Below are 15,000 nucleotides of genomic sequence, written 5' to 3'. Positions count from 1 at the left end.
CAAAATGGCTGTCTAAAGAACAATAACAAAGAACTGAGTGTAGTCAATTTCGTTCGATCTATAGGGTGTTATTGGATGTTTTATTTTGTAAGAGACAAAGCTCTTGTAAAAATGCGGGGAGAGATTCTTTTCAAAGGACTCAACGCTGTGCCGGTCAATCCGGAACTTGAACAAGGGACCAAGGGATCAGAGGCTGAGAGGGGGAAGCGTGGCTCAGCGGTACAGTCTTTGCTTCGTACCCGAAAGGTGCCGAGTTCGATCCCACGCCGCTGCGCTTTGTGGCCTTGACCAAGTCACCTCACCTTAGCTCATTTTGCGGCGATATAATGCGGCTGACGCCTGAGTTATTCCGGTCTTCCCTTGGATTAGTCACAAGAGACAATTTCCCCTATGGGATAAATAAAGGAAATTTGATTTATTTATTTATATTTATTATTTATTTAGACCTCAAACCTCAGTGACCGCACTAATCAAAGCTAAAAAACTTCAGAGGCGTGACTATATTGGTTAATTTGGGGCCTGGATCCGCATCTATCTTTTAAAAATGTATTACGGCGTTTAAAAAAAAAATAAAACTGAGAAATGGTAAATACCGCCTCTTATTTAATTGAGTAAGTCTTTTATTTAATTGTTTTCTTTCTTTAGTATTTACAAATACAACACGTTTTAAGTCATTTCCTTTTGATTCTGGCACCACCGTATACTGTAAGCATACCACTGAAGAACTTCATCGTGAGTCTGCATGTGTTGACACTAAGAAATATGCATCATTTAAATCTTTTAGGGCAGGTTTTAAAAGAATACAGATCAAAAACATCCTTTAACTGGTTAACTACCGTACTCCAGAAACTTATTTTAAAATTTGGCCAGAAATCTCGAACTTTAATATCGATCGATTTCAAAGACCATTATCTTGGCAAAATCTCTCAAACCTGATTTGAGACTGTTTGCTAAGATGAGGGTCATTTAACTCGATCGATATTTGATGGACGAGTTTTCTGGCCAAATTTTTGAATACCTGTCTTTTCAGAGTACGGCAGTTAACTGGTTAATTGGATTAAATTCTGTACTTACTAACAACGGGTAAATTATATAACATTTGTTTCAACCAGCATTATTTTTTAATGAGCTCTTTTCGATATCGTCAAAATATTTGAAGATGCATCTTTGTTTTAACCATCAGAATATTGCACTTTATTGTAGATACTGTGTTTTCTGAACAAAATTCTACATACTAGACGAGCCTATACCTTTTTTTGCTAAAGAGAATGAGTAAAACTGATTTTTAAAATTCTGTGTATTTGGATGGGTATGACTTTTCTGGGAAAAATCATGAAACTGGTTAGTTAAAAAAAAGTATTCCTATGAAGAAGGAGTTTATCCCAGTTTCTATAGCGCAAAGAGACTATAACAATTGCTTGCTATTCTTTGGATAGGACGCTAATCTATCGCAAACACTTTCCGTCAGATCCAACAGATCCAGCTACTCAGTGGACAGAAGGGTCAGAAAAAATAATCTCGACTGCACCGGGGATCGATCTTGGTTCATTCGCGTGTGAAGCGAGTGCTCTACTAACCAACCTATCGGAACACCTGATTAGCAAGACCTTAAGGAGAGTTTAAAATTTGAATTATAACAATTTAAGTCAAATTGAATATTTTCATTGTGGAGAGTGAGTTATGTTTCTTAGACTTCATTATCGTATAGTTCCTATATCGGAAAAGTATGACATTAATCTAAAATTTTTCATCTAAGACCAGTTTGACATGGAGGCTCACAAATATTGAAATCAGAAGAGTTCGTGACATCAATGCAAATGTGATCTTCTTTTGCCAAGGCTCCACCTGCCGTTGCTACAGCTGTTACCGCTGTTACCTTATTAATATTCAAATATTATTTTGAACTAAACTTTTAATCATGATAATGATGATGGTGGTGGTGGTAGTGGTGGTGATGATGATGATGATGATGATGATGATGATGATGATGATGATGATGATGATGATGATGATGACGATTGGCATTTCTGTGACACGACGGCCAAGTTATTTCAATATGAGATGTCATTAAACATAGAAAAATAAACAAGAATACTTTATCATGTGATGTTTTGGAATATAATCACACGGATTTGTGTTTTTGAGTATCAAATTATTTCACTATTTTTAATTAATTAATTAATTTATTTATTTATTTATCTATTTATTTATTTATTTATATCTATATTTATTTATTTATTCATTCGTTTATTTATGCACCATATTAATCTAATAATCTTTAAAATCTATTTATATATTTCTTTATTTATTTGGTCGTCTAGGACGCATAGGGTGCAAAACTATCGTAAGTCGAGTTACGATACTTTTGCAATAAGAGGTATGTTGTGCGTTTAACTACCGCGCATCTTGTGTCAAATCGACATTCCTATAAGCAAAAAAGTTATTCAAATTTTCAACCCGTAGAAAATAATCAAAATCATAGTTTATATGTGTACAAAACAATACTAAAATATTTGATAATATGTAGCCTGTAGCTTTTATATTAAGATTCTAATCTATAATTTCTGCAAGAATTCATATCCCAGCAAAACATTTTAAATCTTCAGCGGATTAAATGACTGAATCATGGACTCAAACCTAGACCATTTCAATGATCAACAGCTGATCTCTCACCATATTGGTGCTTTGATACTCTCAATGACATTCGATCAATTAGGCGAGGAAAAAGAGAACCATTGCTTAGTTCTGATAAATTGTTTCACTAGTGTTATATTTTTCTCTAAATGTTTTCCACGCTTAGTTTGCTTCAACAGGTCACAAAAAGTTATCAACACACAATAAGTTATGTATCATAGTATCATTCACGATTGTTTTAAAATCTCAAATAATAACGGTAGACAGTAGACGCTCCACTGAGGAACTCCCTCTTTCTGATTGAATGAATTTTTTTAATGAGTCTTTCTTTGAACTGGAAAGGTGGGTTGTTCACAAATGCTCCAACAAAAATAGGAAGGTTTCTTTGCTAGCCAAACTTGTGATGGTCCTTGAAGATTTCAAATTTGTAATTGTGTAGAAATTCCTTTTTGAGATCAATGAAGATTGCTATCATTTGCACCCAAAAAGATAACGAATTAAAGTCCTCAGTAGAACAAAGTTATCAATGTTTCATGAGTCTTTCCTAAAGTTGTACTTGAAGTTTGACCGTCTCTGTGTTCCAAATAGAACTTAAATGGCAGACGCTTGTTGACCATCTTGTCCATTAGATTGCATAAGCAGTTGGTGATGGAGATGGACGGTATTTGAAGATTCAGAGTGGTAATTCTCAGCTTTTGGAATTGGACTCACACTAATAATATTCCATCTGAGTTGAAAAGTCTACCATAAGGGCAATCAGACTTTTTGTGGAAGATTATCATATTATTTTATCAAAATCCAATGCTATTAGGCTATGCAACAATCTTACAATGTAGTCGTCTGCAAGTAGTTAAGTTTCTTGCTGTCAGGATATGTCTGGAGGAGGAGAATTTGATCGCATAAATCAGACAGAACCAGATCTATACGATCAGATTCCTCCGATATTCCAAAACACTGATCTCATGCGACAGTTATAGGACTTTGGGGAATATATTTGCTGTTAGCAATGCCATCGTATACTTTCACTTTTCCACGGTAGAAAAGGAAGCCCACAGTTGAAGTGGATTTCTGATAAGGTCTATCTGACCTTCTCTATTTTTTTTCTTGAGTCCCAGAGAACCATTGTGCCTTTGGGCTCATGAGAACTCATTGAAACTATGGAGCACACTGACCCATGCGAAGAACTGTAGATCCATCAAATACAGACGAAAATGAAGAGGAAGAAGAAAGAGGAGGATGAGAAGAATAAAAAGAAAATGATGATGATGATGATGATGATGATGATGATGATGATGATGACGATGAAGGAGGAGGATGAGGCGATTGAGGAGAAGGGGAGGGAGGGGAGAGGGGGAGGAGGAGGAGGAGGAGGAGTAAAAGAGTAGGATGAGAAAAAAAACAGGGAATGGAAATAAAAGCTGGAAGAGGAGGGGGGAGCAGAAGAACAAGAAAAAAAGAAGAAGAAGAAGAAGAAGAAGAAAAAGAAGAAGAAGAAGAAGAAGAAGAAGAAGAAGAAGAAGAAGAAGAAGAAGAAGAAGAAGAAGAAGAAGAAGAAGAAGAAGAAGAAGAAGAAGAAGAAGAAGAAGAAGAAGAACAACAACAACAACAACAACAACAACAACAACAACCACAACAACAAGAAGAAGAGGAAGAGGATGAGAGGGGAGAGGAAAAGGAGGAGGAGGAGGAGGAGGAGGTGGATGACGAGCAGGAGGAGTAGGAAGAGGAGGGGGAGGGGGGGAAAGAAGAAGAAGAAGAAGAAGAAGAAGAAGTAGTAGTAGTAGTAGTAGTAGTAGTAGTAGTAGTAGTAGTAGTAGTAGTAGTAGTAGTAGTAGTAGTAGTAGTAGTAGGAGTAGGAGTAGAAGAAGAAGAAGAAGAAGAAGAAGAAGAAGAAGAAGAAGAAGAAGAAGAAGAAGAAGAAGAAGAAGTAAGAGAAAAAGAGGAGGGGGGTAGAGGGTGAAGGATTAAGATTAGGAGGTGGAGGAGGAGGAAAAGAAAAATATAAAAAGGTGGGAAGTAAAAGGGGAAGAGAATGAGCGAGTAGGGGGAGTGGAAAAGTAATTTTAAGAAGAAAAGTCAGACTACCCATTTGGGGCAGCGTGGCTCAGCGGCACGGTCTTAGCTTCGTACCCGAAAGGTACCTAGTTCGATCACACGTCGCTGCGCTGTGTGGCCTTGAGCAAGTCACCTCGCCTTAGCTCAATTTGCGGCGCTGCAGTGCGGCTGACGCCTTGGATATTCCAGTCATCCCTTTAAATAGACCCTTGAGACAAATGTCCCCTATGGGAAGAATAAAGGGAATTATATTTTATTTATTTATTTATTTATTTTACAATCTGCGTCCTGTCCAGTTGTGACATACAATTATGATTGTCACTAGTCTGTTTCAAGCCTTAAATACTGGTATAAATTCCGAAGTAATCGACCCTATGGCTCTTAGGCCTTGTTTCAGGTATCGTAACTCATAACATATGTGTTTATTAAACGGTGATAATGGCACAAAAACTATCTTGACGAGTTACGACAGTTTTAGTTCTGTTCTTTCCTCCTCAAGCTATCCTATCTCGCCACTTTTTACATACGATTATCCAAGGATTATTATGAATTTTAAATTGTGTTTTTTTTTTGTCTTCTGAAAAGTTGCCTTTCAAAGATACGATAGTTTTGCACCCTACCCTCGTAATCTTCCTTCGCTTTTTGAACACGCTAGACAGCACGTGGAAACAATATTGTCTGCAGATTTCATTACATTAATTTATTTAATCATTTATTTATCTATTTATTTATTTATTTATCGGTTATTTTTTGCGTTCTTTATCAATCTCAATGGGATAAACAGTTTTTGAGTAGTGAACACCGCCCTGGCTTGGAAGAACAATATCTAAAAAAAAAAGTGTGTGTAAAACAGTGCCAGACAACGCAAGAAAGAAAAATACACGAAATTTTTTTTACAAAAATCCCAGCCTGCCTCGACTGGAAATCGAACCTCAGATCTTCTGATTACTGGTATCAGGTTCGGTTCCATACGGCCCTCTGGAGGAATAAATAATGGAATATGAAGAGCATCGAGCATTTATTTATTGTATTTCTCCTTTTTCAAACTATCTTTTCGAAAGTCAAACAAAATGACCCTTTGACACAGCGTCATTTATAATACTTGAAAGTGTATTTTTTTAAATTAAGCTTTTTATATTGGGCAATATCCACCAAACGTGTTCAAAGCGTTTTACACCCATTTAAGTTTTAAAAACTACACGCCTTTGTGTTGTTAAATTGAAATATATATTATACAGGGATGCCCTTTGTAAAAAAAAAAAGCCTGAAATTTTTTCACGTAACGACCATATTATATGAAAGTATTGCTTCATCTGATATCACTCTTAAATCATAGAAAAGGATAGATATTCATCTGTCTTCCCTCAACTGATGCATTTAAACAACCATTACTTTAATATTTTTTTAAAAACCAACAACTCACCAATGACAGCCGGCAGATATCAAAAAGTAAGTTTTCCGGTTATAACTTATAATATATCCTTTATTTCTGATTTATTTCTCCTTTTTCAAAAATCTTTGTTTAGAATTAATTATTGTATTAATAAAACTTGGTATTGAAAACAACAAATCAATATATCAAATCTTTTATGCATTTAACGAATCAATAACGTTATTTATGAGATTTCGATAATCACTTACAGTATTTTGATGTTAGCAACAAGAAAGTACAGCTGTGATATCAAAATTCACAAAACATTTTATAAATCCTTATTTAATAAGTGAGAAGTTATCTACAAATGAACAGTAAAACGCTGTTATACCGTCATATTTGAGAACTTTGCAGATTAAGCGTGTTAAGGATATTATATATTTATTTTATTTATTCTGTCTGTATTATCTATGTAGGTTTATACTGATATACTGCATTACCTACGTCGCAATTTGCATACTTTTAGATTTCTTTTACCCAAAGGATTAATTAATTAATGTATTTATTTACTTATTTGTTTATCTATTTATTTATGTTCAAATTTAACGGACAAGCACATTCTCAACACAAATGTTCTTTTTTTTTTAATTGGGGGTAGGGGTGGGTGTAGGGGTGGGTGTAGGGGTGGGGGTGGGGGTTGGGTTGGAATAAATAAAGTATATATTAATGATGTCGTTTACAATGATAATTTGTGACGTCAGATTTTCAAGCGTCAAATTAAATTTAAATCAGATTTTTAAAAAAAGAAGCACTATTTAAATCTTTTTGAAAATGTCCAGAGATAACAAAATCAGAATCGATTGACTGATAGAATTAGAATAAAAATTTCTTACACTCTGGTGTTTTTGAAATGCGAACTTTGTTCTCAATGCACACTCGCACGCTCGGGCAGCTATTTCCGGTATTCCAAAAAGTAAGAGTATAAGAATCGTAAATAATTCCAACCCTAATATTATGTGAAAACCCTATCATTTATTTTTTTTTTTTTTGTAAAAATGTAATCGTTGAATAATGTTTTGAACCTGTTGAATAAAAAATATGTTCAATGATTACAGAATATTGACGCTCAATATAGTGGCTTAAATAGAGCTTTTGGTTTTAAAACACGATACACAATAATCCACTGAAATACACTCAAGAAAAAAACACATAATGAAATTAATAAAAACCATCACTCATTTGGACAGAGACCATAGCTGAATTATTTTCTCTTACCCCCACCCACCCTCCCTCTCTCTCTCTCTCTTTCTCTCTCTCTCTCTCTCTCTCTCTCTCTCTCTCTCTCTCTCTCTCTCTCTCTCTCTCTCTTTATCTATCTCTCACCCCCCCCACCCAACCTCTCTCTCTCTCTCTCTCTCTCTCTCTCTCTCTCTCTCTCTCTCTCTCTCTCTCTCTCTCTCTCTCTCTCTCTCTCTCCATAATTAACAATACCGGTTATCAAGCATTTAGCATCATGCTTATCAAACTGCTTTGAAGAAACACGACTTCTATGCAATGTAGAAGTTTTAAAAAACAGCTAGCGTGCAAGAATCGTTTTGATAGTATGCGTTTGGCTAAGAAGCTCACAACATTGCCATCCGGAAGTATAACGGACCAACACACAAAATTATGTTTAACCATGAACATTTATTGTCTGGTTCATACAGTTTAGTGAAAAGTACTGATAAACGTGGATGGCAAAAAAACAATAACAATGACCTGAGTGACGTCATCGTCGTTCTATCTATAATATGGGGAAAACCCTATCCTTTTCTATTAAAGATCTTATCTTTATTTAATGTTGTAAACTTGTTAAATAAAAAAAATATTCAATGAATACAAATCAATTGGGGTGTTTTTTGTTTGGTTTTTTATTCTTGGGGGGGGGGGGGGGGGTCATATTGTCATTATTGCAGTTTTGTCGAAGATAAGGGGAATCGCCGATTAACATGGAAAATCACCACTCATTTGGCGAGAGACCATAGCTGAATTATTCTCTCCTCTGTCATTCGTAACCGACGTATTTTCCATCGGAATCGAAGCTCTCTCAATCTAAAAATGGCTGCTATCTTGTCGAAGCAGCCATAGTATAATATTATAGCAACTCGTCTCAGACTAAACTTGAAGTCCGGCCTCAGCAAGTACTAAAACTTGACCAAACTCAGTCCGAAGGTGCCTTTAGTGATTTTAGTCTGGGACTGACTTGGTCAGCTCACATAAATAAATACGATTTTTTCAAGTCCTCGACTAAAAGTCAGAGACTAAGTACTAGTCCGCGTTCATAAAAAAAAAAAAAAAAAAAAAAAAAAAAAAAAAAAAAAAAAAAAAAAAAAAAACGGGCCGTAGTTTTTGTAAGTACTTAATAAGCTTAATCCATACTTGTCAGAACCGAGAAAAATGTAAGTAAAAGTGTACGTTTTGTCTTTTTTGTTTTGTTTTGAACGATAATTATTTTTAAAATTCTACCATGAAACTATACAAACCATTTATCACGAAGTATTGGGACGAGCGCAGCTGTAACTCTCTTATGCAAATTATGTGATCAAATATATGAACACATATTCTAACGGCATAATAAGGAGATAACACTAGTGAAGAGAGAAGATACACATGCATACACAAACATACAAATGTGTGTATGTATGTGTATGTGTGTTTGTGTGCGTGTGAACTTGATATTTGAAGTAAACAATTTGGGGCCTAACTGAAAATAAAATAATATGTTCTGTCAATGGGAGATACAGAACATCAAAATTTCCTGGTTGTTGAGAAATGATGTGTACATACAGTAACTAACTTCCACTGAGATTCAAACTTAGAAACTTTCAGCGTCCGACCGCCTTATCCATGACGCAATCGGCTGGCCCAGAGGATGTATAATGGACACACACACACACACAAACACACACATACACACATACATACACATACATACACACGCACGTATACATAAGTACAAACACAAGTACACACACAACACAACTAATTATGCACAGTAAACGTACACACTTATATATAAAACACATACATAATATTATAATACACATAAGCATCCCATGATAATCTAACTCATCAAATACAGCCGTTACCTCATTATCTTATATTGTGAGCCAAAGAGACAGGGGCATGATAAAAAGCTGAGTGTACTCATGTGTCCAATGCGTGTGTGTTTGTGTCTTGATCGAGGGGGGGGGGGGGGGGGGGGGGGGGGTGATGAATCATTTTTTTGTTTGTTTTTTTTTTTTGTTTTTGCGCGTACGATTACGTGCCCGTAGTACGAGGATCAATAAACATACAATGTCTATGTGACTAGATGTTACTGACACGTGAAACGATTTCAAAATTTCACAGTTGGGGTAGTTTGCGCAAAACAAGCTCTAAGCACGTAAGAACAATGACTAATAGAAAAATAAATAAATACAAAAGTATGCATTAAGAGAGAAAAGATATGGGATTTAATTCACTCCTGACACGAAAAGAATTACTTTTAAAGTGATTTCCAATTTATCAAAGAATTTGAAAATATAACATTACGTCAATGAAAAGAGAGTTCCAAAGAGCGGAGCGCTGATAATGACCTCCTTGTTGTGTGGATGATTAGTGATGACTAGGATTCCATTGTATTTATTTTCTAACAATAGTCTATACTTTATTTTATTTCACTTTCTCCCCGCCTCCCCTTTTTTGACTTAATTAATTGCGCATCTTTTATAAATATTTATTGTTTTTCTATTTTGATTCGTGCATCCTTACAAAGGAGCATAAAATTTCCTGACAGATCAATGTTTTTGTTTATTCATCTTAACAAAGCCACTACCACATTATCTCATTCATCTGTAGTGTTTCATTCATCTTGTTTTTGTTTATAAAGGGGAAACCCGAAACGTCCATTTGATCTGTTTTCGTATATTGAATTGAAGCTGAAATTCAATTTCACATTGTTACGTATTTCTTCGAGCTTCGAGCAGCAACATTTACATTACCCAAAGTATTGTGAGAAATACTCACTAACTGGGCCTGACCTATTTGTGTGTTTGACATGTTCTCAAGGTATCTCAATCCTTTCCATACAGGAAATAAATAATCAAGAGGACGAAACGGGGTAAATAGCAGGAAATATTCTGATTTGTTAATGCTCAGTAACGGGCGAACCATCAATTCTTACACTCTTGCCTTTTGTCTTTAGATCCAATTTTGGTGAAATTTAAAGCTAGATTATTTGACGTCAAAAATCATATAGACGGTCTAATAATTGTAAACTTGATAACGCGTTACTAATTTAGGATGTGGGGTAGAATAATTAAGGTTATAAAACTTCACAATTAAAGTTAACTGATTTCATGTGTCGAACTTTTAAAAGAAACCAAACATGCAAAATACACAGTGGTTATCAGCTAAATTTATAGAATGAAACAAAATTAAATTGTGTATGTAAGTACATTCCGTTTTAAGTTTTCTCAGAACACACACACACACACACACACACACACACACAAACATACACACACAAACTCACACACATACACATTTTTTAAAAACAACAACTCTGCATGTTTAGTGGATATTACTCTATATAAACTCTTAGTTTATATAGAGTAATATCCACTAAACATGCTCAAAGCGTTTTACAAGGGGTCCCTAGCCTACAGCAACATTAACATAACGCCAGTAAGGCGATATTACAAGTTTCTCCCGACAGAGACAACACTGTTAACGGTCAGGTATTCATTTTAACACTTGGGTGCGGTGAGAAAATGTGAGTGAAGGGCCTTTTTCAAGGATTCAACTATGCGCCGCAAAGAACGGAAACTCGAACTCAGGACCTTCCGATCAGAACGCAAGTGTAAGACCACAAGACCATATATAGCAGCACGGTATAACTTGTCACTTTATAGTCAGCTATAACTGACAAAATTCCTGAACCGCATAACGTCTAGTACGACCGGATAACAGGCAGGCAGAACTTGAGGACAAATATAATATGAAAATGTGAGTATGAAACAGTGCCAGACAAAACAAGAAAGAAGAATACAAGAAAGAAAAAAACAAAAAACATCACAAAATTCAGAACTTCCTCGAGGAGGTGTGATTAACACAGTGCCAGTCAAACAAGAGTGCTGATATTTTTTTTCTTGGTGGGAGGGCGGAGGGGGGGGGGGGGGGGGGGGGGGGAAGGGGGGGGGGGGGTGGACACGAAGTCTATCGATAAACGAAGAATGGAGAAAAGTTTTTTCTGGCCAAAATTAATAAAGGTGTTTAGCCATTATGCTGTTATAGATTTTAAAAACAGATAAGAACAGTTTTCATAATTAAACAGATTTGAATACTTTCATATTCTGTACCTAGGCTTGTGAGGCCAAATTTTAATTCAAATATTTGATTTGAGTCGTTCAAATCGATAGCTTAGCAGAAGGTAAGCCTTTTTTGCGTTTGAATTGATAAGGAAATAATAATATTCGAATCCCCGTGGATTTCTATATCAACGGACTTTAAATTAGAGGTCCCACCTAGAATGAAAATAGCAATGCCATTTTGGAAAATTATATACCCCCCCCCCCCCCCCAAACAACCCGATGATTCAATAAATTAAAGATAAAAATACCATATATGGTATAGAAGGAACGAAATTGACGTCACTCAGCTTTTTGTTATTGTTTTTAGATAGCCATTTTTGATGATCACTTCTCACTAAATCATATAGATAGTATGCGCTTGGCTAAGAAGCTCATAACATTGCCATCCGGAAGTATATCGGACCAACACACAAAACTGTGTGTATTCATGAACGTTTATAGTAGGGTTAATACAGTTCAGTGAGCGTTACTCATAAACGCGGATGGCAAAAAACAATAACAAAGACACGAGTGACGTCATCTTCGAACTATCTATAGATAGAATGCGCTTGGCCAAGGAGTTCACAACATTGCCATCCGGAAGTATAAAGGACCAACACACAAACTCTGTGTAACCATGAACGTTTATAGTCAGGTTAATACAGTTTAGTGAGAACAACTCACAAACGCGGATGGCAAAAACAATAACAAAGGCCTGAGTGACGTCATCTGCATACTATCTATCGAGAGTATGCGCTTGGCTAAGAAGTTCATAACATTGCCATCGGAAGTATAAAGGACCAACACACAAAACTATGTGTAATCCTGAGTTTTTATAGTCTGGATAATACCGTTTAGTGAGTATTACTCATAAACGTGGATGGCAAACAGAAAAAAAAAACAATAACCATAACACTATAGATAGTATGCAGATGACGTCACTCAGGCCTTTGTTATTGTTTTTGCCATCCGCGTTTGTGAGTTGTTCTCACTAAACTGTATTAACCAGACTATAAAAGTTCATGGTTACACAGAGTTTGTGTGTTGGTCCGTTATACTTCCGGATGGCAATGTTGTGAACTCCTCGGCCAAGCGCATTCTATCTATATGAATCAGACTATAAGCGTTCAAGATTACACACTGTTTTGTGTGTCGGTAAGTTATATTTGGCTGGCGATTATAGATAGGATGCATTTGGCTAAGAAGTTCACAACATTGCCATCCGGAATTATAACGGACCAACACACAAAACTCTGTGTAACCATGAACTTTTGACTTTTATAGTCTTGGTAATACAGTTAAGTGAGAATTACTCATAAACGTGGATGCAAAAAACAATAACAAAGACATGAGTGACGTCATCTTCGAACTATCTATAGATAGAATGCGCTTGGCTAAGAAGCTCACAACATTGTCATCCGGAAGTAAAACCGACCAACACACAAAACTATGTGTATCATTGAACGTTTATAGTCTGGTTAATAAATACAGTTTAGTGAGAATTACTCATAAATGCGAATGGCAAAAAGCAATAACAAAGACCAGAGTGACGTCAACTTCATTCATGTAAAATAATATTGCTTTCCGGCATTGTAATGGGCATGATCTATATTAACTTTCCATGTGCTCGGGGTCATTGGTCACATTGCAAAATGTGCTCAAAATGACCCACTTAGTGAATAGTGTTCACAGCTTTTTAAATATCTAACATCACGATTGGTCATTTGATTCAGCTTGACGCGTGGGTATGTTTATAACATTTGTAAACAAAGCAGCATGTTTACAATTGTTAAGAAATATCCAATCGTTGGACAGCAACAAATCATGTGATCGATGACTTGGTTGGACGAAAACATGTATATAGATCGCTCCCATTCCGCACAAAGATCCAGATCAGTGTCATTTCATTGAGTACAACCGTAGCCATCATTAAGTTATAGCCTGACACTGAGACCAAAAAGGACTGGTCTTTTGACGTCATTAATTGATTTTTGCACCGCCTAGTGAGTTGCCGTTAGTAGTGCTCATGGAAACAAGTCGTCCCATTGGTTGAACTATCGAATACAACTCACGATTTGTTTTTGTTTTTTTTTTGGGGTTTTTTTTGTGACGAAAAACTGGTCTTATGACGTCAGGCTCTAAGTTAACGATGGCTACGGTACAACTCACAAATTTAACAAAGATGCAACTTAATTTGCAAGACAAACCATGAAAGTTATTTACCTCTATACCGATGTGACATGTTGCACCCTCGGGGATGTATTGATAAAAACATTCTTCATAACCCCCTGCTATTTCCACTTTGAATTCGTTGTAAGCACCATGATCCAATACTTGTCCCTCAAATGAATATGCACGTGGAAGAAGGGACAAAACACAAAATACAATGCAATAAAGCCGAACCAAAAAAAGTCCATCGAATCGGCATGACAAATCTTTAACACTATGATCATAAGATAAAAGGTACGCCATATTCCAAGATGAGGTTTAACAGAGCGTGAGAAAAATCACAATACAGCTTACTTTATTATGTATAAAATAGCTCGTGAGTGTCTTTGTCAAACTGTATCTGATGCAAATTTTTTTTGTTTGGTTTGTATTTCAAAGCCAGTGTGTTGCGGTAGTGGGAACTGGTCCGCCTGTTAAAATAAAAGATGGAGGTTGGGATTGACACGTCCCTTAATACTTAATAACAGTTGTTAGCCCTGTACACACCAATTATTAATAAATGATGCAGGTATTAGCGACACACAACACATAACATAATCAGACAAAATAAATGCCACTATTTAACGTGATTTACTCGTAATTCTAGTATGTAAGCAGAGGAGACACGATTAAAGATAAATGGTGTGTGTAGGTGTGTTGTGACTGCATCAGCTGCTGCCATCTCTTTGCTTCGTCCAAATGGAGATAAGAGAGCAGTCACTTTAAAGTCCAATTGAATTCGAAAGTCAACACATTACATCCCTTATATTCCTTTCCCTGGCTGATCATATAAAATTCATTCAAATCACGATATGTAGAACAAAGTACCAAAAAAAAAAAAAAAAAAACCCCAAAAAAACTGTCTGTAAATTGGAAGTAATGGGGATCCCGTTAGGTCAGTTGGTAGAGCACTTGCTTCACAAGCAAAGGGACCAAGATCGATCCCGGCTGCAGTCGAGATTTTTTTCTGACCTCCCTGTCCACCCAGCAGTGATTGGGTAGCTGAGTCTGATAGATCTGTCCGAAAGTACTTTGCGATAGACTAGCGTCCTATCCAAAGGCTAGCACGCAATTTCTATGTTCCTTTTCACGCTATTGAAACCGGGATAAACTCCGGCTCTATGGGCCTATGGCTCTGACTCTGAAGGACTACTACAAATTTTAAGTAATAGCTTAGCTCCAAGATGGTAGCAGTCAAATTAAACATAGCTGTATACCTTTTCTAGAATGACAAATTAAGAGAGAAAATTAATAGTAAAGAGAATTTAATTATTATGATTTCTATTGTTAAGTCTAATGCTTTTGGATATTTTTTATTCTGTTCAATGAAAAAGTGAAAATTGTAAAGAAGTGATTTTT

At 36.0% G+C, this 15,000-nt stretch overlaps 1 protein-coding gene across 1 annotated transcript in view; it reads right to left on the bottom strand.

Moving 5' to 3' along the window:
* LOC144971004 (transmembrane emp24 domain-containing protein 6-like) overlaps positions 1-14,382 on the bottom strand; it is a 25,911-nt gene extending 11,529 nt beyond the window's left edge. The window contains exon 1 of the mRNA XM_078911283.1: positions 13,657-14,382. Coding sequence (XP_078767409.1) covers positions 13,657-13,905 — 249 coding nt within the window. The 5' untranslated portion in view covers positions 13,906-14,382. The remainder of the gene's footprint in view (positions 1-13,656) is intronic.
* Positions 14,383-15,000: the final 618 nt, after the last annotated feature.

Source organism: Berghia stephanieae, chromosome 4 (genome assembly GCF_034508935.2).
Source record: "Berghia stephanieae isolate SIO BIC M18660-M18661 chromosome 4, UCSD_Bste_1.3, whole genome shotgun sequence".
Classification (NCBI taxonomy): domain Eukaryota; kingdom Metazoa; phylum Mollusca; class Gastropoda; order Nudibranchia; family Aeolidiidae; genus Berghia; species Berghia stephanieae.
The sequence above is the reverse complement of the archived record's forward strand: the minus strand, read 5'-3'. Positions and strand labels throughout refer to the sequence as shown.